Source organism: Carettochelys insculpta, chromosome 1 (genome assembly GCF_033958435.1).
Source record: "Carettochelys insculpta isolate YL-2023 chromosome 1, ASM3395843v1, whole genome shotgun sequence".
NCBI lineage: Eukaryota > Metazoa > Chordata > Testudines > Carettochelyidae > Carettochelys > Carettochelys insculpta.
Window position 1 is genome coordinate 10,933,201 of NC_134137.1, and position 23,599 is coordinate 10,956,799.

The 23,599-nt window shown below is 46.6% G+C and overlaps 1 protein-coding gene across 1 annotated transcript; it reads right to left on the reverse strand.

The window, feature by feature from the left end:
- Positions 1-197: 197 nt before the first annotated feature.
- On the reverse strand, positions 198-23,564 carry RRM1 (ribonucleotide reductase catalytic subunit M1). The gene is made up of 19 exons (XM_074980452.1): positions 23,461-23,564; positions 21,633-21,721; positions 19,116-19,293; positions 17,870-17,970; positions 17,142-17,201; positions 13,942-13,981; positions 12,989-13,151; positions 12,195-12,336; positions 11,483-11,566; positions 9,565-9,726; positions 8,910-8,989; positions 8,140-8,341; positions 6,641-6,790; positions 5,542-5,763; positions 5,306-5,382; positions 3,701-3,836; positions 2,913-3,008; positions 1,856-2,044; positions 198-985 (listed from the first exon to the last, which is right to left on the reverse strand). Exons 1-19 carry the CDS (start codon positions 23,477-23,479, stop codon positions 797-799), a joined length of 2,379 nt encoding a protein of 792 aa, XP_074836553.1. The 5' UTR covers positions 23,480-23,564; the 3' UTR covers positions 198-796.
- Between the last annotated feature and the right edge of the window lie 35 nt (positions 23,565-23,599).

Genomic DNA, 23,599 nt, shown 5'->3' on the forward strand with positions numbered 1-23,599 from the left:
CTATATATAAGTGCAAATTTTTTACCATGAGAGTATGGACATCGTGTTGCCCTGATTTGCAGTTTCTGTAGATAACAGATGCTTTTCTAACAGTGATGCGAGAGCTCCAACAGAAATAATGGGTTAAACTGAGTAAGAGGTTAAACTAAATGAGCACAATGGTACCTTCAGATGATGAAAATGCTGACCACGTGTACTTACAGGAACATAATCTATATTAAGCAACAAGAGAACATAGGAAAGGTGCAGGGATAGGACAGCAACACAGAGATAAGAGGAAATGACAGCACCCACAGTGGCTTCACAATATTGGATTTACTTAACAGGAGGTCTGGGCAACACTGGTGTTTCCATTACAAGCTTTATGGCACTTCCTTGATGCCTAACTCCAAGCGTTTCACCAACAGCGCAGAACATGAGGATTAAGCAGCATCGAGAGGAAGGGGGGCCCAGTGGTTAGGGCATGCAGTTAGGCTTCACAAGTCCCAGCCTTTTTCCTGTCCACATTTAGAGAAATTCTATCTACAGTAGATAATGCAAAACTATACAAAAGCTCTTAAGTTTCCAGGAAGCTAAGTTGCAAAAGGGATTCATATGAACTTATGTGCCATATATGCACTTGTGTGTACAGACCCCAACCCAGGGATGGGAAAAGCACTGCACACAATTCCTTGACTGCCCCTCATCAGAGTCCTAACAAGACCTTATATATTGAATTAAAACTAGACCTATCTATCTACCCTAGAAGAAATAAAGCCAGATGAAGCAGTTGTGCTGGCATCAAAGGGCAGGTGAGTTAAGAGCCGCACATCAGGCATTCATCTCTGTTCTCCAGGGAACACACCATGGCTGCTTTGTTCCGCTCTTTCTCCTCCTCCTCCCTGGAGGCCTTCTCTCTCTCTTTGAGCTTCTCCTTGTCCAGGGTGAACTGGATGGGCTTGGCTGCTGGTTTTGTCCTTAAATAGTACATCCCCGTCTTCAGACCCTGCAGAGCAAGAACACAGGAGTCAGGTAGTCATAACATACTGGAGCTCACGTTGAGTTCTGCCTACCAGGACACACCTCCTCAAACTCAAGCAGATGCTTTTGTTAATGGCTCCCCAACAGCACACACCCACCTCAAAGAATTAGCTAATGATGTATGGCTACAATGATGGGATCCATAGATAGCACCAATGCTTGGAGTGCCCCAAACCACCCAGTCCTTTATCCTTGGGGCCTGTCTACACTTGAAACATTGCAGCTGCACCACAGTACTGCTTCAGCATAGGTACTACTTTTACCGAGGGGGGGGGTTCTCCTGTCAGTGCAGATTCTCCCTTGTCCCCAAGAGGAAGCAGCTAGGCTGATGGAAGAATTACTTTGTAGACAGTACTACGTCAACATCAGGGCAGTGTTCCTTGCAAACTGAGTGCTTGGATGGCTGCCCAGGAGAGATTCAGATGCTGCCCAGCTGATCAGCAGAGCACCGCAACCACCAGCATGTACGTCACTGGAAGTGCACCTCCACACATGCCTTGGGGCACATAAAATTTATTCTGCACATGGGTAGAGAAAATTAAAAGGCTCATTAGTCATGGCCAGTCTAGCTTAACTACATGGCTTGGGGTGTGGCTTCTTCCCACCCGTGGGTGATGTAGCTGGACTGATTTTAGTTTTTAGTGTAAGCCAGGCCTCAGAGGAAGAAAGATATCGCTTAGGGCTATGAAAGGGAAACAGACTTTTTTTTTCCCCCCTAAGAACCACAGGAGCCAATATTTAGTGACAGTATGTGTTAACCCAAATACTAACAGCTAGTAAGCAGACTCTTGTATCCTCTTCCTACCCCCTCCTCCTTCCCATCCCCTCAACATACCTGCTTCCAGCCATAGAAATGCATACTGGTGAGTTTGCCATAGTTGGGCTCTGCAATGTGGATGTTGAGGGACTGGCTCTGATCAATGAAAGCGCCTCTGTCAGCTGCCATTTTTAGGATGGTCTTCTGGGAAATTTCCCAGACCGTCTTATAGAGCTGCTTCAAGTCATCTGGGATCTCTGGGATGTTCTGAAAGGAACAGGACTGGTTACTAGGCAACATTCCCAATGACCCCCTTCATAGCCACGTAATAATGGCAACCTGTAACAAGCTACTCTGGCTAAAACCAAACCACACTGAAACTGAACACTAAATGTTAGAGCCAAGCATTACTCACCCCAAATAATCTGTCAAAGTAGGTCCTTCAATGGGCACTTAGCTGTCATAAAAAGGAGGCAGCTTCCTTTTGGGGATAATTTAAGGGAAAAGGCTCTGTTCAGGCAGGGTTCTAAGGAAGAACCCCTTAGCCAATCAGGACAAGAAAGGGAGATGAACTAGTCACTGTTACGCTCCCAACTCAGGGCAAAAGAAAGGTGTTTTATTAGCAGGCCATTTACCCGATGCATGTTACAGGGAAAAACTTAACAAGCAGAAAGACATAAGTCACTGAGCCCATACAGACTCCTTTGTTTTTCATGGATGGGTACCAACATTTACACAGCAGGTTCTTGTTTTATGTCTATTTGTTGATGGATGTTTATCCCTTTTACACACACAACTAAACAGACTAACATTCTTTGGGACAGCTTAGGACGAACAACCCATCCACTTGGGACACAGGCAGCTCTTGAGCACAAAAGAGTCCAATCAATGGAAGCCTGCAAGTTACCATAGTGATTAGAAAAGCTGTCTCATGTTTCACAGAGGCACCCCACTCTGTCACAGCCAGCATGAAGCAGCCCAGCCCTCCCGCCGAGAGAGAAGCTGCAAGGCAGAGCAGTGTGACACACACCTTGTGTGGCAGGGCCCACCCTCCCTCTCAAGCGCATGTGCCAGTCTTGGCAGCGCTTGTCCTGCTGCTGTCACTGGCATATTAAGCTCAACTCCTCACACATACCTGGACAGAGCCACTGTGAGCAATGATTTGGTTTTTCATCTCCTCATTCCACAAGCCTCTCTCCGTCAGATCTTTCAACAAGTGCGGATTCACAATCTGCAGAGTGCGGAGCCCGTTAGAAGTGCGGGGAAGAACAGAACAGGGTGCTCACTTAACCCACTGCCTGTCTTATGGCAGGAATAACTCTCCTTGTAGGTGCAGTCCCCACCAACATGGTGGGGGTCACCAAAAAGTGACCGAACCCAACCTTGCACTCGAAGAAGCTACCCCCTTTGCCAGGATTTTCCCCTTAATCAACCACTAAATCTCTTCTTTAATTTATCCCTGCCCCCTCCTGAGGCATGACCAGTCCCCTGGCTTTTGCACATTATCACATCTTGTCAATACGCACTAGTGACACATGGAAACCTTTCCTCCTGATACTTCTGTGCTGAGCACTGTGGCCTCTGAACGTTACCTAAGGCTTGGGTGTCTTTTTCACATCCCTCTTTTGTCTATCACTCCCACAGGGAACACTGAGTTCTCACAAGAGCCTTCTCCTTCACAGTTAGGAACTTTTTAACATGTAACAAAAGCACTGTAAGCATATCTTGAGGCAGTCAAGTTACACACCATGGCTGAACATTTGAGCTTTGTCTTCCCTGGCATGGTTCTACATGGGAGAGGGACATATAGGGCTAAATAAATTGATTAATACAATGTTCTGTCTCTGTCTTACTGAGCACTGCTGGCTGTCAAAAGCCTGCCTGGTTAAAAACCGTTTGCCATATCTATCCCATCCTCCTTACCTGAAACTCTCCTGAGAGGACTCTGCGCGTGTAGATGTTACTGGTGTAGGGCTCAATGGACTCATTGTTGCCCAATATCTGAGCAGTAGAAGCAGTTGGCATTGGAGAAAGGAGTAGGCTGTTTCTAACACCATACCTAGTGCAGAGAGACAAGGACAGCCAGAGGTTAAAGCTTCAGCTAAGCAGAGAAAGATACCAGCAATTGTAAGATGAATCCCATCAGAAAGCACAACCCTAAGCAGAGTTTAAAAAGAGGAGAATCACGGGCCAGAGCACAGAACCATGTCATACATATAACAAGGGCAAATTCAACAGTGCCCTTTCTAACTCCTCTGGGGCCCCCTGAATTCTGTCCTCCAGATATCAACCGTCTGACCAGAAACCCTTCACACAGCTGCAGCATTATGTTACCAAGACTCTTCAGAGTGCTTGTGGGTGAATACTGAGCTATCTTCCTCCTCCGCAGAGCTCCCCAAGTGGCTCGGGCATGGGGAAGAGGTCAAGGTGGACCAACAAACGAGTGCTGCATGAAAATACAGCCTCTTCACCACAAGTGGCTATACAGAGTTCTCCTCCTAAAAACTTGGTTACAAGATGTTCACAAGCACCTCCAAATAAAAGTGAAAAAGCCTTCAAAATGGTGAGCCTTTCTGACAACCAAGCAGCGCAAACATCTCTCACCTGTCTCACCTTTTAGGGAAACCTAAAAATTAAATCCCTGCAAGTGAATATTAAAGCTTCTCATTTGTCTCTCCATGACTCCGGGATCCCATGAGCTCAGCTCAGATGGCTTGTTTCCCTGACAGCCAGAAAACCCAGCCAGAATGGGTTCTTTCCCTCATTGCAAACCAAGTGACCTGTAAAGCCACTGGATTGGAACAAACAATTCTATGAGCAATGGACAAACCAGAAAAGCCTAGCCCCCCCTCAGTCTTCTCTGCCCTGGATCACCAGGGTGAGTGGGATAAGGTACAGTAGACCCCCAGCTTGCTTCTACCATGTAACTCAAATGTTGGGCAATCTGGGGGAGGCCAGGAAACAGACATGGGCAGCAGCTCCCCTCTGCTTGCTGGAGCCAGGAAAGTAACCAGGACTGCTGCCCTGGTCAGTTTTCCCACTCTTATCAGTTGTGGCAGCTGAGAGCCTGACTAGTGGCAGCAGCCAAGGACAGGAGCAGCTGCTGCCCCCGTCAGGGGTCGGAAGAACTGCGCTGACACCCCCGACAAGAGCCGTTTCTCAGCTCCTGTCAGCAGCAGCATCTCAGCTGCCACCACTGACAGGAGCGGGGAAACTTCACCTGTCAGTGGCGGCAGCCTCGGTTACTGCCCCTTACAGGAGCCAGGGAGCTGGCACCAGCTCCCTGCCGCTCAGTTGCATTAACCTGAGATATACACAACTTGAGTGTGCATGTCTCGGGGGTCTACTGTACACGAAAACACTTGGCAATAGGAGATGATCAGTTGATTAAGCTGGTGCCATTTTTAGGCAACCTTTCTCAAAAGAAGCTGGCAAATTTCAGGTCATTAAAACTGCAGTCTCCACCATCACGAGATGATGTTTGCATCTAACAAAGACGGAGAATATTAGCAAGGGGCATTTACTCACTTGGCAATCTTCTCCTTTAAAGCCTTCCAATCCCACAGATCAGTAGGGGTGACGTTCCACATGTCATACTGAAGGATCTACAATAACAGAGGCACCAGAGAGTTAAGAAGCTTGATTGGAATTCTGCTGACATTCCTCATCCTGTATTCACCAACGGATCCTAGTGATTACTCAGCCCAACACTTTAAGTGCCTTCATGCTAACTGCTCTATTGGAGATCTGATGCTGTTACTTACACCTTTGCTGACAGGGCTGCCTTCGTAAGTTTCATATGGCCCATACTCTTTGGCAAGTTCGCAGCTGGATTCCAAAGCACCGTAATAAATGGTCTCAAAGATCTGTTGGTTCAGCAACTGGGCCTCAGGGCTTTCAAAGGGGTATCTCATCAGGATGAATGCATCTGCCAGGCCTTGCACTCCAATGCCAATGGGCCGATGGCGTTTGTTGGAGACCTCAGCCTATGTTGGAGTGAGGAGGACAATGTAAGTCAGGAATCAGAATCATGTGAGCCTGACAACATATCCACTCACTCCTGCAGCCCCCAGCCTGTAGAATTCACAGCAAACAGCCTCTAACTTTTCCCTTCCTGTCTATCAGTCTGGGCAAAGAAACCCTCTTTTGCTCCCTTTAGTCTTTGTTATCTAACGTTAAATAGGGCCGTGAAGATGAGGACACGAACCATCCATGCCCTTCCCAGAGCGATAAGTATCCCTTACAGGAGCCCAGTACTCTGAGCACAGGTGCTCAGCACTTCCAGAAAACCAAGCCTATTTAGGAGACTCCAGCTGAATACCCAAAAATCACTAGCTGCTTCTGAGAAGCTTGGCTCTCATTCTTCCCTTCTAAGCCTTATGCAACTCCCACACCAGACTGGATCTTGGCAATGGTCTCTCACTGCCCCGCCCACCAAGGCAGCCAATCTCACCCTCCTTTGATCATCTTCACGCTGCCCCATGCAGGGAATGTCCTCCCAGTTCCTCTGACCTAAGCTCTGTCCTACTGTAAGCCACGCACAGCATTCTTAGGGGAGGATCTACCCCTCTGGAATCTGCTCCAATTAAGACTCCTTCACAGCTGCAATTAACCAACTTGCAGGGTACTGAGCCAGGCTACCAATGACGGACTTGCTGCAGGGGCAGGTGGAGTGTTTTACTACCAGTTCTATTTGCAGCACCCAGTACTTACATTGGGAACTCAGATAATTTTATAATATGCAAAAACAGGGTGAATTTTGTTTAAAGCTTAATCCAGCCAGCTGTACAATAGCACCTCCCTTGTTCCCAGACTCCTTGCACAGCCCTCTCCACCCCACTCTAGCAACACCCTCCCCCTTACCTCTGGCACAGGGTAGAAGTTGATGTCAATAATTTTGTTCAAGTTTCGGACTATGACTTTGGTGACATCAGCCAGCTTCTTGAAATCGTACGTATGCTCCAACGTGACATACATGTTGAGGGCTATGGAAGCCAAGTTACAAACTGCAACCTGGAACCAAAGCAGGAGCACAAGTGTCAGCCAACAGTGAGCAATTCAAGAAACTAACAGAGTCCCAGCCCCCAGAGCATGTGCTCTACCCAGAGGAAATGAACACAGGGAGGCGAAATACACAGGTCGGTGCAACCAGGGGAGAAAGAACGTCTGATTCATCTTATGTACTCCATGTAAGAATAGAATCCTGGGTCTGGAAGAGACCTCTGGAGGTCGAGTCCAGCCCTGTGCCCAAAGTAATAACTTGCAAGTACACAGATTGCCCAAAGACCCCTGACCTCTGTAGGAACACAGGGAATGACATAGGGGAACAGCTCTCTAGCTCATTTAGCCCTATACTGAGAGGGCGCAAAAGGTGGAAGAATCCCAGTAAGTTTGTTGATATCCCCCAACACTCTGGAAGTTCTGCTCATTTCACATGCCAAAAGTCTCTCCTGGCCTTCCAGATGCTGATCCCCCATCACTTCTCTATCACCTCACTCTGCCACAACATGTCCTGCTGGGTCAGGGGTATGCAGGCAGATCCCAGCACCAACTGTGCTGCTGGGTCAGGGGTATGCAGGCAGCCTCTCCTTGCTTATTGTCCAGAAGGATCAAAGCATTAATTCCTAGTGTAACCCGTTTCCACAGTGGTTGTTTTCTTTAGTGCAGGCAACAGAGGTTCCTGCTTTTTAATCTAGTGGTTTTAGATTAGACAACCCTAATGCTGACAACCTGCTGGGGGGGCGTGGTGTTACACTGGCAACGTCCAAAACCGAGCCTGATGCTGGTTTCCTTTTTCAGCTTTGCGGGAGACTCTGCTCCCCTAGTGCCCAGAGCAGCTATTCCCCATTCAAGGGACAGAAAGCAGACAGCTAGACGTGTAGCTCAGTTATTTAGTATCCTTTTTCAGGCCACACTTTACTCCAAGATTCTGGAGGTTTCAGTAATAAGTCCATCTTGACCCCCCCAGAAAACAAAATGCAAAAGCTTCACCAAAGCACCACTTTAATTCCCACCCCACATCGTGACCACAAGCTCCACCTGTCCTCGCGGCAGCTATGGGCAGGTGCACTTCCCCCCAGGCGCTTATACCCACTCTCATAGAGAAACACGACCAGCCCATGTAAAAGCCATATACACACGCCGCGGCTTCCTAAAGTCACCATGGCAGGCAGTTTCCCATTCTTGAAGCCCCGCCAGCCATGACTCCCAGAATCCCAGGGGTAGGATGAAAATCAGGCCAACAGTAAGAACCCATAAAGACAAACCTTCCCCTTTCTCAAGGTAGAAGACAGACTGGTATTCTGAATGCCCGACCCAGGCACAACAGAGCTTCTCACTGGAAATCCCATGTCCCCACCCACCTCATCTTTGCTGGTATACTCCACTATTTCTGTGCACAAGTTGCTGCACTTGATGGTTCCCAGGTTCTGCTGGTTGCTCTTCCTATTACAAGAGTCCTTGTACAGCATGTAAGGGGTTCCGGTCTCCGTCTGAGATTCTATGATAGCGTACCAGAGCTGCTGGGCTTTCACCACCTTGCGGACACGGCCCTGCTTCTCGTAACTATAAACAAAGCAAGTGCTTGTTTAGTGTTTATTTCTCTAGGCTCAACAAACAGTGAGTGAAAGGGGCTGACTTCCTAACAGTGATGCCTTCACTGGGTGGCCAGATCCTTCCACTTGTGGTCCAAACCATGTCAGAACTGGCCAGTCACGTTATCTAGGAGCAGGACGGACACTTCTTCCTCCCACTGGGTGCACGAAGCCTATCAGGTGTATTCTCTTCTGCAGTGCAGACAACAGATGAGGCTAGTGCAACATGAAGCCACCAAACCCTTGCTGAAATTTCTATCTGTTCATCTTTAATAAACTGAGATCATTGCTCATTGCATGTCCTTGTCTTGCACAGAATTTCACAACCTGGGGTAGACAGACATCCCCTCTCTCCATCCTCAGTGGTAGCCCCATAAACAGAACTCAGAGGGGCGTGTTATAACAGCAGCGTTTTCCTGAAGTTTGGCTCTAAGTTACCAGATACAGTGAGAGTCACCCATAATAACCAGGAATGGTGACTCCCTGAGTGGGAGGTGCTGAACATTAACATGGCTCAGAATTCCATGCCTTCTACATACCTCTCATACAGTTTCTCAAACTCCTCTCCCCAAACCTCATCTAGGCCAGGGCACTCATTAGGACACATCAAGGACCAGTCCTATGAAAGAGAGAAAAAAGACAGAGAAGATCCTTAGGAATCCTATCTCCAGGACTCACCTACAATTTCAGAGGAGGGAAAAGGTTATGCTGAACAGCAGGAGATAAATGATTAGCTGATTTTAGATAAACTGAAGCCCGCACTTGAAGGGTAATATTCAGTCCTAAATGAGTCGTTAGTCAACACAAAGCCCTCCCGAAGCCACGGGCCTAGCCAGAAGAGGGGCTGTCTATCAAGCAAAGTCTGATGTTTCCCTTCCTGCAGTCTTTCAGCATTCAAACCCAATTTCCAGATGTTTAAAATTAATAATCTGAGAGAAGTGTGAGAACAAACAGTGCTCTGAGGTGACATGAAGAAGTGAGGTGGTCCAAACAGCACCCTGCAGCTCAACCAAAGCAATCTGTAGATTATCTGCCTAGTTAAGCAGCTCTGCAGTAGCTGTTTAAGTGGTTCTTTTGGTGCTAGGAAGACAGGTCTACAGCATATCTCATATTCCACCCCAGTGTCATTCTGCAGCCTCTGGGAAAATGCTACTGCTCCATGAACCGACTCAGTCCTGCACCAACACACTTCACCTGGTTCGTCTCTACCCGTTTCATGAAAAGATCGGGAATCCAGAGAGCAAAGAACAGGTCCCTGGCACGCTGCTCCTCCTTCCCAGTGTTCTTCTTCAGGTCGAGAAACTCAAAAATGTCCAAGTGCCATGGCTCCAGGTAGATGGCAAAGGCACCAGGTCTCTGCCAGACAAAATACAGCCAAAATCAGAACCAGACACACAGGCACAATGCGTGGGAGTGCAAGTGATAATTACACTGCTGTTGTGTAAACACTGACCCCAACTGCGCGTACACAGATCCTACATGGATTGGGCCCCAGACAATGGTGTTCTCAGTCAATAGGGACATAGACTTTGAAATTCCCCAACTCTGGTGCTCAACAAAAGCTTGGCATAGGAAAGACTTCTTCTCCTGGTCAAACTTTCTCCTGGCTTCTGAACTACTTGTGGCATGCTTCATTTTTCGCATGTCTCTTTGGAGATAATTTTAGATTAGAATTCAATGCAAGGCACTCCAAGAACTATTTATGAACACGTGGAAGAGCCTGACATTACAGAAGTGGGAGTTTTACAGAAACAGAACTTGCAACTTCCCAGAAGTTGTGAGGGCCAACAACTTAATTAGTTTGGAAAGAGCTGGACAAATATAAGAGTATCACAATATGATGTGGTTGCTTGTGATGACAAGGGACAGATTTCAACAGTCTTGGGGTTACCTTTGGTTTCTGTCTTATGCTCCTAAAGCTCACACTCCAGCGTTTCAGCTAGCCACCTGCAGGGTCAGGAAGGGATTTACTTCTCCCTTTCTTGCCCCCACTTCCCCCACGTGCCAGTATATTCTGGGAGAATTTTTGTCTCCACCCTCTAAACCATGAGGGATGGCCACAGCTGGGGGTAGGAGGGACAGTGCTCTGAGGTGGCGCCAGACACTCTTGCTTTCTCAGATGCTTCTGGTTCACATGCTCAGAGGCTAAGGGGCTGCCACATTTAGGTGAGAGAAATTTCTCCCCAAGTCAGATGGGCAGTGACCTTGGGCAGGCTGCCTTCCTCAGTACTGTGTGGGTGTGGGCCACTTGCCACGATTATCTGGATATACCTCACTTAATCATTTCCCTACCACCACATAGGCCTCATGCACTGCTGACCTCAGTCCCTCCTGTTCTCTTGCCTGTGTTACATACTAGTTGACTGTTCTATAAGCTGTAATATTTTTGTCTCATTTCATTTGTTGAATAGTGTGTTGGGGACAGGTCCGTGACAGACAGCGGTGAACCCTGCCTGCCTTAAACTCCATGGCCATTTCTACACATGCTAATAAATGGCCTGATATATGCTAATGAGACGCGGACGTAAATTCCCGATGCCTCATTAGCATAAGGTCACATGATTTGGAGTCCAGAAGAAGCTTTTCTGGACTCCAAACCACCACATAGCAGCGCAGCCCCGGGGGATCTTCCGGAAGGAGGTCCTCCTTCCAGAGGCCCCTTCTTCCCGAAAACTTGCAGGAAGAAGGGGCCCCTGGAAGAAGGACCTCCTTCCGGAAGATCCCCCAGGGGCCATGCTTCTACACGCTGTTTTGGAGTCCGGAACAGGTTCTTCTGGACTCCAAATCATGTGACCTTATGCTAATGAGGCATCAGGAATTCACATGCACACCTCCTTAGCATATTTCAGGCCGTTTATTAGCATGCCCCTTGTGGAGAAAGTGGCATGTGTAGCAACGGCCTATGAGACTCCTGTCAGAGGCTAGAAAGTGAAAGGTACATTTGTACTGTGAAGTTTGGGATGAAAAGAGAACCAAATACCCATGAGATGGGAATGGGATACTACTGTATAGCATATGTTATGAAGCACCATTCCTCCAATCCATCAGTTAACGGTCAACTTTTCCACAGGCCCCCGACCCCCACTTCCTTTCTTGTTGGAAAACGACATACCTTATTACCACCTTGATCCACATAGCGAGCAGTATTGTTGTAGACTCTCAGCATTGGGACAAGCCCATTGGAATTTCCATTTGTCTGCCAAGACACATGAAAACCATCAGTCTCTGGAAGCTGACTGATCTGTGGGGCTGAGCTTAGGCAAATGTCAACCCTTAACATAAAAGCCATTTCTCGCCATTGCAGATAAAAGTTGGCTACAAGAGAATTAATTTTTCAAACACAACATGGAAGTAGCAATGTCAGCTAACAAGGGCTCTAGCAAGCGTTTGTTTATGCAAGCTGCATTTTGAATGTGCTTTGCTTAGACTTTGTTTTAACATGCTCCAAGAATTATTTGGAGACTTGCAAGAGGTGTTATTGCTCATGCATACCATGGAGCAATCCAGAAGTTTGAGTCCTAAGGTACCTGCTTTCAGATATTAATTAGTAAAAAGCCATGTAATTATCTGACAAAACAGACTTGTGTCTGACTTTTCTTTATGAACAGTCCTCAATGTGAAGCCAAAGTACTGTAATAGGAATACTGCAATCTCTAGCTTCCCACCGTAAAAATAAGGTCTACATTACTCGGTTAGCTGTACCTACCCCTGCAGTATACCCGCATGGCAGCAGAAATCTTGATGTGACAATGTGATTTAAACACAGACATTTCCTGTTACACCCGAGGGCATAAATCAACATGGGCTGACATTCACACACTTACACCAGCAATGTAGCTGCCAGTGGCTCGGATACAGCTCACAGCAACACCAATTCCACCAGCTGATTTAGAGATCAGCGCACAATGCTTCAGAGTGTCATAGATTCCCTCAATGCTGTCATCCTTCATACACAGCAGAAAACAGCTGAAAGGAAACAAAGAGACATTGTTGACATCAGAACATTCAAAATCAAACTGAACTCCACTGCACCAGACGTGCAGAAACCCACAGGAGGATTATCTGACAGTCAATAACAGTTTAGGGGTCAAGTATGCGAAGCGAAGTGTATGATGCAATTTGAAGTGCATTGTAAAGCTCTCACTTTTTAAAAAAAATTGCATGCTTCTCTCAGGCTAATTACGGCTTTTCTAAAAGCTCATTTCTTTAAGCTAAGTTATAAGGAACATGGAGACTAAAACAAACTTTAAAAAAATCAGTTATTTTTAGCATCTCAACTTGGACAATGAATAGATAATAGTTGTTTCTAGTTATTTTCACTTTTTGGTTCTCATGCACTGCAGGGGAAGGGAGTAATACAAATTTTAGAAATTAAAAAGATAGTGGAGGAAATACTTCTATTGGCCTTTAGCTTCGGTAGAAGATTTTTTTTCTGTATCTACACAAAAATATGTTTTAGATCATATTTAACCAATTACAGATTATCTACTGAGGTGTCACCAAAGTGTAACAGTCCATTTAAAAAGTTTTCACAGACATTTCATTTGAACAAAAAGCATCTCCTACCCAGCACCCTCTTCTGCACAGAAGATGAGCCATGCCTGGCATCCTGAGATACCTGGACAGCTGAGGTCGGTTGGTGCCAGCATTGAAGAGTGTGGGAGATGCATGGGTAAACCACTTCTCAGACAGGAGGTTGTATGTTTCAATCGCAGCATCAATGTCATTTTTATGGATTCCCACTGATACTCTCATCAGCATGTGTTGGGGGCGTTCAGCAACTAGACACCAAAAGGGAGAGAACAGGAACAGAAGCATTCCAGTTAGAGCCAGCTATGACAGACGTGAATCATACAAAAAGAGAGACTAAAATATGTCACTGAAGAAGCCTGAACAGTTAGAACTCTAAGCCCCAATTTTTTTTTTTATTTCTACTCACATGGCTGCAATCGGGTTAACCATTTCTGGGATTCATTATATTAGGCACATGATAATAATAATAATAATGTCGCTTATTTATGATGCCCATGACATTTCAGGCACAAGGCAATGCAACAGTTCCCACTGATGGCGTTCCAGCTATGGCAGCTTCAGCTCTATTGCAAAAAATAAAATACCAAAGAGCAAGATTGCAAATGGATTTATTGCACACCAATTTCTTGGTATCAGCCTGCTGGAAATGAACATCTTCTGGGTGTCCTGGTGTAGGAGTAGTCTCTGTACAATAGGCTCTATGTGCTGGATGAAGTGCCTTATGCAGCCATTATTTAAAACAAAACACTCAACTAAACTGAATCTGGCGCTGTAACTAATGTTTTCAATACAGCTGCGAGCCTTCCTGCAGCAATGGAAAGAGATGCTTATTTCTTACTAAAAGATGTTTGGATAGGGAGCTTGTGTGCATGGAGGGGGAAACATACAAGAAAAAAGCCTTTCTGATGTGGACAAGCAAATTACAACCATGCTGTGCCCTCCTGGAAAGTAACAGACATTGTAAATTATGAAGGGAGCTACCTAGCGCCATTCAGCCCCTAGCAGAGAGTACATTAAACAGGAACAGTCACTTCTTACCTTTTGAATTGATTTTCAGCAGATAAGAGCGCTCTAGAGTCTTTAAAAAAAGAAAAGCACCTCAGTTATCAGCTGATTTAAAAACTGCATCAATCAGTGCACACAGGCTCAGTCTCCACTATTCTTTAACACTGTTACCGATACAGCACGCTAGATGCCATGCCGTCGCACATCAGCAAGGTCTCTGCCCTGATAAGTCCGCAATCTATGCGGACAGAGTGCAGCTAACAGAGCGATCGCATGGTGTGATTTAGTATTTGCCTTTACGCCATAGTTTCAGTAGCGGCTGAGAGGAAGAGAGTACCTATTCCCTCGATATATTTTTTTCTTATACTCATCATCAGTTGTGTGTGCCTAAGGCCTAACCAAGATCATGGCCTTGTTGTGCTGAACACTGAATAAACACATAGCAGAATGTCACTGAACCTGAGTCTAATAAACAATGGTAGGGGAAATGGGCATAACACAAAGAGGGCAGACAATGCAACGGTGGAAGCATGTTAATTTCACAATGTAAAGTAAATGGGAAAACAAGTAAGGGAAGAGGAGGAAGGGCAAGGTGTGGAGACAGACTGAGGGGGAAGACACTGGGAGAGTGGAGAAAGGAGCTGGAACAACTAGAACAGGCGACAGAATGTCTATTCATAAGCTTAGAAATTACTGCCACCATCCTCCATGTCTCTGCTTGCACTGCTCTCTGCCAACCCGAGATTCTGGCTGGCTCCTCCCTGAAGCTTCTTTTCCTTCAGACCACACGTGGCAGGAGGGGGATGCCACAGGGATCTCAGTATTGGGGGTGGGGGATTTCTCCCCTGTCCAGCTCTGACTTGAGGAGCTGATTTTGTTAGCGCTTCAAGGAGAACGGAGCTGGGGCTTTAGTGTCCAATTCCATGAAGCCCAGGCACCCTGTGCTCTTACAGATTTCAATGGGCACTTCATAGGGACGGACCCTAAACAGCTTCCTGAAGAAATGGATTTTAAGGGCTGATACGGCGATAAAAATACAAGGCAGACTGGCTTTAGGAGAAGGGTCTGTGAGGCAGCATGGAAGAAGGCACAGAGATGAATGGGAGAACATGCAGAGGACAGCTATGCAGCTTGAGCTAAACAGTGGGGAACTGTCTGTATCTGGAATATGAAGAATTAATGTGTTTGGATTGGTTTACTCCATGAGGAAGAGTACATGCAAAGAAGAATCTGGCACAGCATCCAGTGTTTCTGCTGCAAGGAACTTACAACCCAAATGCTATAGTGGAATAGATCTTTGCCCTGGACTAGTAATACATCAGCACAGGTCAAAGTGGCTGCAGCCCCATACTGGGAAATTCTGCAGACAATTTGTCTAGAAAATTTAGCTACAGAGCACCCACTTTTGCAGACTTTAGAGTCATTATAAACAAAGGTGCTGGGCTGCAACTGCCCCAGGGCTACTGCTCTCCTACACCAAACACATCAAACTCGAAGGCTACTGAAGGCCACACAAACGAAAACCAATAGCTTTGAGGGCCACCAAAGAAAATGTACTTCCATTGGAAAGTCATAATGCTTTATTATGACAGATTATGTTTCAGGTATATTTTATAATATTTTTGGGTATAGTTTCATATAATACAATAATTTAAACTGATTATTTAATATTAATTTTGATTGGCTTGCAGGAATGGAGCCAAAATATGCATTTTCTTGGTCAAAAAAGATCATATAAGAAAAAGTTAGTCTCTCATGGATTTCTCTGATGCCTATTGCTTCCAGGGGCTGATACCCAGCACCTCTCCCATAGGGTTATCACCAGCTTAAAACAAAACATACACCTTAAGTGTGTCCAGAACACCTTTGTTCTTAAAGGTCCGATAAAGTCTTGAGACAATGTTTCACATTCAGCAGAAGACGTCCTGAGCAAAAGAATAACCAAACATAGCCACTAATCTCACCCACCGACGGTCTGTAGGCCAGACAGGGCCAGAAGGCAGAGGTACCCTACACCTGCCCAGCACCCAGAAGGGGATGAAGCATCTCAAGGGGCTGGTGCTTTTCTAAAGTGCAGGCTCCTGGGGCAGGGGGAGGGGTCCAGACTCAGGTTAGGAATGGCCACGTGTGGCCCAGCACTGCTGTGGGGGAGGGGATTGCATTGGTACCACAGCAATGCAGCTGCTCAGACCCTGCTCCGAGGAGCCCAGGTGCTTTAGCCACAGCACTGTGCCCCCACCAGGGTGTCTGAGGGATGGATGGGCCTCATACCTGTCTGGCTGATCTAGGGAGGGGCAGGCGGGTGACTGTGCAAATCACTGAGCCACAACAGCACTACCCACAGTCTCTGTCTCTGCCCAGAATTGGTCACATCTTTGTGGCTCAGCTCTTACCAACTGCTACCACCACTGCCTGAATCCTTGTGAGAACTCACTAGTCTCAACCACTCACACAACAGCTGCTAAATGTTTACCTGCAGAGTGAAGCGACACCACCAGCCCACACCGGATGCGTGGGAGCTGAGCGGGGACAGTTTGCAGTGGCTGGACAAATGGGCAAGTGGCCAGACAGGTGTGGGCAGACTGAGCCCTGCTGCATACCTCCCTCTGCCAGGAGCTGTTGTGGGGGGCGCTCAAGGCCACGTAATCACAGCCCACAAAAAAATTCAATCAGGCTGCATGTTTGACATGCTTGTCCTACACCTTTCATCCTTCCTTCCTGCTCCCTCCCCAGATCTCACTGGCAGTTTCAGTTTATGCTGGGCCTGTTTCCTGTTCCCAATCCCAGTTAACACAAGCTCAAGCAGTCGAGCATGCAAGCCTACCTACCAAAGCAGGCTATGCAGAGGACTAAACACATGAGCAAATACAGCAATGCTGCCATTCCCTCTGTACCAAGGCCAACCAATAAAGGTAAAGGATTAAAATGCGCATGAATGTCTCTAGTCTGCCAAAAACTCCTGTGGTAGATAAAAACGGTACAACAAAGCTCTCAGAGAATACTGGTGTACTACTCAAGCACCACACACAAAGCTTGGCTAAGAAGCGTGAGAGGAAGACACATGGCTCGTTCAGTTTGGACAGTTTTCTGAAGGCCATTTGCAGTACTACAGTCTCACCACTGTCTTCTTTTCAATTTCTGCAGCAATTATATGATGATTTGGGGTTTTCTTCTTTTCAAAGTCTTAACAACCTCACAATAATCTTCACTCTCACAAGAAATCTGTACTTTACCTTAAAGCCAAAGTAGTTGTAGGAGAAGTCTCTATCATAGATGATGGCAGAGTTGAGGCGCTGAGGATGAAACAATTCAGAGGCAGGTTAAGCATTTAGACTGAGAATACCACCTACCCCTAACATCAGACCCCACACAGCTTCACATTACAAAAGCCACAGTTCTTTACATATTTGATGCCTCTGGTTTTCATGCTGAGGCATTTTATTATGCCAAATATTAATGAAATTCCTCTAGCAGCAACATCCTGGCTTCTAGCTCTACTCACCCAGCACCTACAGCCTATTTATACCTTACACAGAAAAATTCAGAACAACAACGTTCAGGTTTTGGTTCTTTGAATGTATGGAATTAGAGAAACTTAAAGACGTATCAAAACTAATATCTCTTCTTGAAAGACTTAGCTATAGAATAAACTGGGAAATTGTTATTTTACTAAGTTAAGAGCTGCTCTTTATCCAACTAACAACAGGCCTTAGACATTCCAGGACACACATCGTTAACGTAACAGCACCAGAACTATCCTTTAGTAGTCAGAATTATAAATGTTGCTTCTCCTCCACAAGCTCCCCAAGACACAGCAGTCACCATTTCTGTTTGTTTACATCAGCATGAGACTATTTTGTCCTATAACCAGCAGAGTTTACTTTCTTATTTAGAAGTTTAAAATATGTCTGAACATAGATTACTGGATCTTAGGAGCAAGATCCCATGAAGTGCTACATACATCTTTGTTGGCCAAAACAATGTCTAGAGTTTCCTTGGAGATCATTGGTGAGTGTCTGCCATTATGAGGATTTATATAATTGTACAAATCTTCCATGACATCTACAAAGTAAATGGAAAGAAAAGTCAAAGAAAAGCCATCACAGACATTTATTTACACAACCTAAAAGCTTTTATTACTGCAATTTAACATGCCTGGATCACTCCACTTCTCACAGACCTAGTTAAACATCAAGGCAGTGGCTACACTACTACCCCCCTTTCGAAAGGGGGATGCTAATGAGCCACTTCGGCGGATGATAATGAGGTACTTCCATGCATATTCAGTGCCTCATTAGCACAATGGTGGCTGCGCGCATTTCAAAAGTGCTGCTTTCAAAACGCATGCTGATGGTGTAGAGAGGGGCCTTTTGAAAGGACCACCTGGATTTCAAAAGCCCCTTCTTCCCAAAACCAAATGGGAAGAAGGGGCTTTTGAAGTGCACGGATCCTTTTGAAAGGTCCCCGTCTGCACCAGTGGCGTGTATTTTGAAAGCGGCACTTTCGAAAAATGCACAGCCAACATTATGCTAATGAGGCACTGCATATGCATGGCAGAGCCTCATAAGCATCTGTCAAAGTGGCTCATTAGCACCCCCTTTCGAAAGGGGAATGCTAGTGTAGTCATGGCCCAAGTAACTTCAAAAATACAGGTTTGGTTGTGCTCCTACCTGTCCAATGGCAGAGAACATCTACTACCCAGAACTGTTAGCCACAACATACTTTGCTCTTCTGAAAGAAATTATAGGAATATAACGTATCTGTGGTAGTCAAACACCTAGATGGGTCTAAGCTAATAGTAACTTCATAATTAGTTCTCTTCTCCTCCTTACATAGCTGTTTCTATTTTATAAATGAGAGAGAAGAAAGTGAAGACATCCAGATTTTAATAGTGAAATGCTCCAGCAGAAGCGATTTAGAGGAGCACTTCTAACAAGCGCAATAACTAAGCTTTCTCCATAATGTGTGCAAACTACTTATTCAAACTTTCTCTCAGAGTATGCACAACATGCCCCCACTTTTGTGGACTCATCAGCCAGGTGATCAGTAGAACTAAATGCTTCAGACACATGGGCTCAATATTTAACTGTTCCAGTTTTGGAACAAGATTACTATTGTCGTTTCCTGTAATGCTCCAAGCCCCATTTTGGCTTCCTCCTCAACAGCGGAGCACAGGTTGTTTTTCAAGTGCCCACAGACACACTCACCACTGAATACTTTCTTTGTTTCTTTGTGCAAATTAGAGACTGCAATCCTTGCTGCTAGGATGGCATAGTCAGGGTGTTTGGTAGTGAGGGTTGCAGCTGTTTCAGCAGCCAGGGTATCCAGCTCCACTGTGGTAACACCACTGTATAGACCTTGGATCACCTTCATGGTGATCTGAGCCTGGGGAAATCAGAATTCAGCACATTAGCTACCCACGTTACAATGACAATACCATCTTTACAGCAACAGTCCAACAGAATCCCATTTTAACAATGCCTGGCATCATACTGTAATAGCTTTTCTTGCAAACATAAATATACGCTTCCCTTTAACAGCAGAAGATAAAGTGATTTATAGACTGTGCTGCCGTGAGAGAGGGAAAGCACCATTGCTTAAATACTACAAATCTGTGACAGTTTTGGGGAAGGGAACAAGGAGAGGTACAGAAATGACAACTTGATCAGAAATCATTCGATCAGGTGCAAGTTTTTGTATGCAGTTAGCTTGCTAAATGTTAACATATCCTGGTGAAGTGGTAGCACAAAAGCAGGAATGCCATATCCAAACCTGAACTTGCTCAGGAATTTCCAAACTCCAAACAGCATTCTGACTTTTCATCAGGCATGTAATCTGTTACACTTACACTAAAAATAAGTTAATGCTAAGAGAGTTTGGAAAACGATATAAAACTTCACGTTTCAGGGTTTAAACCAATCTCTTACATCCTCCCGCTGGGGAGTTTCCTGCATCATCCTCTGAGCCACCTGACTGGCTACCACTCATGTTATACTCTTAAATCAATCAGTCAGCAACAGGATACTGAACCAAGAGGGTCTTGGGTCTTGTCTAATATATAAGTTTGGATATATGTTTGAAGTTTTTACATGCACTGCGTACGTCACACCGTCATTTCCACACAAGGGTGTTCAATTGCAAATCCTCTGTGATGGGGTAGTGTTTTCTGTGTTTGTACAGCACCTAGCACAAAGGTGCCATGGCCCATAACCAGGCTCTTAAACACGGTCAAAGTACCAATAATAATGGTTACATAATACTAACTTAATTATTATTAGACAAGTCACCAGGGTGTTACACTAGGATCCAGAGGTCTAGATTCACTTCTTGCTCTGCTACCGTCTGAGAGCAAGACAACACACCTCAGTGTGCATCAGTTTCTCCAACTGTAAAACAGGGATAACAGGGATTCTCCTACCTTTGTAAAGTTTTTTCAGAACCAGGGTGAGAAATACTGCTTATTTCCATTGCACTGACAGCAATCTAAGTACATTACAGGCATACTTGTAGACAGGGCCTTTGTGACCCATGGCCCTAATCCTGTAATTTACTCCACACAAATGACCATGAAAAATCCCATGGATATTAGTGTGGCTCTGTATGGGCACTGGGGGGGAGCTGCATAAAGGATCAGGATCAATATCCATTCCTAAACTGGGCAGAAGAATAGGGCAGTGGCATTGTTAAGAGAGGGTTATTCACTTCTACTAGAAGAACATTGTTGTGTTTTAATTTAAAAGAACTAATATCTCTCTTTCATACTGGTACGGACACATACAAAGAGTTGTAAAAAGGACTTATTAAAAAAAGCATTGTGATTGTTAAGTGACTTTAATGAAGAGAAGCAAGATATTCAGGATGAAATGGCAAGGAGAATCCTAACACAAGGAACACACTCACTTTGAACCATGTTTGCAAGATCCACCAGAAGGAATTTATAAAAGGTAAACACAGATCTGTCTGACACTTTCTACCTGTGAAGGAGAGAAAGCCAAACACAAATCTCGGAAAGAATTAAGTTTCAGGAGAACCTCAGAATTATGAGCAACAGAGTTGCCAACAGACCCAGATGCATCTTGTTTGTAATAGTATGCCATCAAGCAGCAGCAGAGACCCGCACCCTTCCCCACCAAAATAAAGAGAAAATACAGTACTGTATTAAATGTAAGCTACTAAAAAGGAGAAAGCAGCATTTTTCTTCAGCACAGTAGTTTGAAACCTATATTCAATGTTCAGCTGTAAACTTTCAATAGAACCACAATGTTTTGTTCAGAGTTACAAATGTTCTTGAGGTGTTCATAGCAGAGGTCCTACTGTCTACAGAAAAGGGAAAGAGTTGTTGCCATTTAAAAAAAGGAACATTTGCCAACAGTTCACAATAAGGATATGGGACATGCAAACATTGCTCCTTACACTAAAAGGGGAAATAACTGAGAGGCACCTGATTACAAATGTCAGAGAGGTAGCCGTGTTAGTCTGTATCTTCGAGAACAACAAGAAGTCTTGTGGCATCTTATAGACTAGCAGATATTTTGGAGCATAAGATTTTGTGGGGAAAGACCCACTTCATCAGATGAAGTGGGTCTTTGCCCACAAAATCTTATGCTCCAAAATATCTGCTAGTCTGTAAGGTGCCACAAGACTTCTTGTTGTTCTTGATTACAAATGGTGACTTTCCAATGGTCACCACCATAAAAGGAGAGAGAGAGTACAAATCAACTCACAGGATCAACAAAGTCGACACTGAGTCCATAGCAAAGCTTCTGGATCCGAGAAGTGATCTTGTCAAACATGACGCGCTCATGGCGCCCATCTACCAGGCATTTGGAAAAGAGAAGGGAGGAAAAGAGAGATAGGCCTTTATACAGCAGCACAAATTACACAGACAACTAAACCCAGCAGGAGACCTTGGCACTGCCCCATGACCTACGGCTGCCAAGGTATCTCCGTGCTCTCCACAGCATTTCAGGAGCGCTCCTCTACAGTTCTGTGAGCAGCACTGGAAGAACACAGCCCAAAGATGATCATTGATCCCATCTATGAGGTTCCCTATTCAAGGCAGATTGGTGGTCTCACTCTCCAAGGGAACTCAATGTCACCTGTGGAGTCACTAAGGGAGAGGGAAATTAGTAGGGGTCCAAAGCAGATCCCTGTAAGCTTTGTCAGCTGTGTGCTTAGGTGACCACTCAGGAGAGATTCAGATGCTGTCTAGCTGACTGGCAGAGTGCCTACAGCCACAAACAGCCAGCAGTATGTGTTTCTATTTGTGATACACATCTCCACATGCCTGGGTGCACATAACAAAATTTATTCTGCACATGAATGTGGGGGAAAGTAGACAGAACATTGGTCCAGAGTCACAGTGTGTAGGTGTCCTCACATTTGTCAACAGACAGGACTTGGCCATGGAGCTGGTGTTACATATGGGGGCCCACACTCTAGGGGGCTCAGTGCCATCTGTAGGGTCCCCCATTCCAAGGTGGAGGAAATTACCAAAGGGATGGATAGGGATTGGCATTACATGCAGGGGGTCCCACAGCCCAAGGGCAGGGTGCCCAGCCTGATCTGTGGGTGCCCCCCCCGGCAGAGAGAGGTAGCAGGGAGACCCATCAGGTGAGGCAGAGTGCTGCTCTCGGAGGCAGTCCTATGGGCTTGCTCTCATGGATGGGGTCCTCGCTCTAGGAGAGGGGAGCTGGGGTGCTCAGGGTCAGGACAAGACTCATAGAAGTAGAAACACTGCACTCCACAGGAAACTCTGAGGGGCCCGCATCATCGAGCTCCCCCACTGGAAGAGGGGTCCAGGGGAGATCTGATGAGTTACCCCCTATGGGGGTGGGGAGCTGGGGGATTGAGCACATCAAGCCGCACGCCAATATTGGGGTGAGGAGAAAGGAAGAGGGCAGCCCATCGAGCGCCCCCGTCAATAGTGGGGTGGGGAGAATGGGGGGACTGGCCCATCGAGCCCCTCCGCCAATACTGGGGTGGGGAGGAAAGAGCGGACTGGCCCATCGAGCCCCCCCCGCCAACAGTGGGGTGGGGAGGAAGGAGGGGGAGACTGGCCCATCGAGCCCCCCGGCCAATAGTGGGGTGGGGAGGAAGGGGGGGGACTGGCCCATCGAGCCCCCCCGCCAACAGTGGGGTGGGGAGGAAGGGGGGGGGGAACTGGCCCATGAGCTTCTCCACCAATAGTGGGGTGGGGAGGAAGGGGGGGGGGGGGACAGGCCCATCGAGCTTCTCCACCAATACTGGGGTGGGGAGGAAGGGGGGGGGGGACTGGCCCATCGAGCCCCCCCGCCAATAGTGGGGTGGGGAAGAAGGGGGGGGGGACTGGCCCATCGAGCTTCTCCACCAATAGTGGGGTGGGGAGGAAGGGGGGGGGGGGACTGGCCCATCGAGCCCCCCCGCCAATAGTGGGTGAGGAGCCGGGGGCGGCCCATCGAGCCCCCATTATGGGGGAAGAGATCCAGGGGAGCCCGTTGCGCCCCCACATGGGGGGGGAGCCGCGGCCCCGAGCCCTTGGGCCCCCGGCTGGGGAGGGCGGGAGGCGCTCACCTCGCTTGATGACGTGCATGGCGGCGGCTGGGACCGGGCGCTCGCGCTCCGTGAGCTCCAGGCGCGGCCTATGAGCTTCCCGCTCCCGCCAAGCGCGCAGCTGACCCCGCCGCGCCCCCGTAGCGCACCGCCCTCTCCG

What these genes read in the sequence shown, in the direction of transcription:
- RRM1 (XM_074980452.1), bottom strand. An exon ending in CTGGCAGCTACATTGCTGGT is followed by an intron (nt 11,567 to 12,194) that starts GTAAGTGTGTGA and finishes GTGTCTTGGCAG; the next exon opens with ACAAATGGAAATTCCAATGG. An exon ending in TTAAAGGAGAAGATTGCCAA is followed by an intron (nt 3,837 to 5,305) that starts GTGAGTAAATGC and finishes TCTCTGCACTAG; the next exon opens with GTATGGTGTTAGAAACAGCC.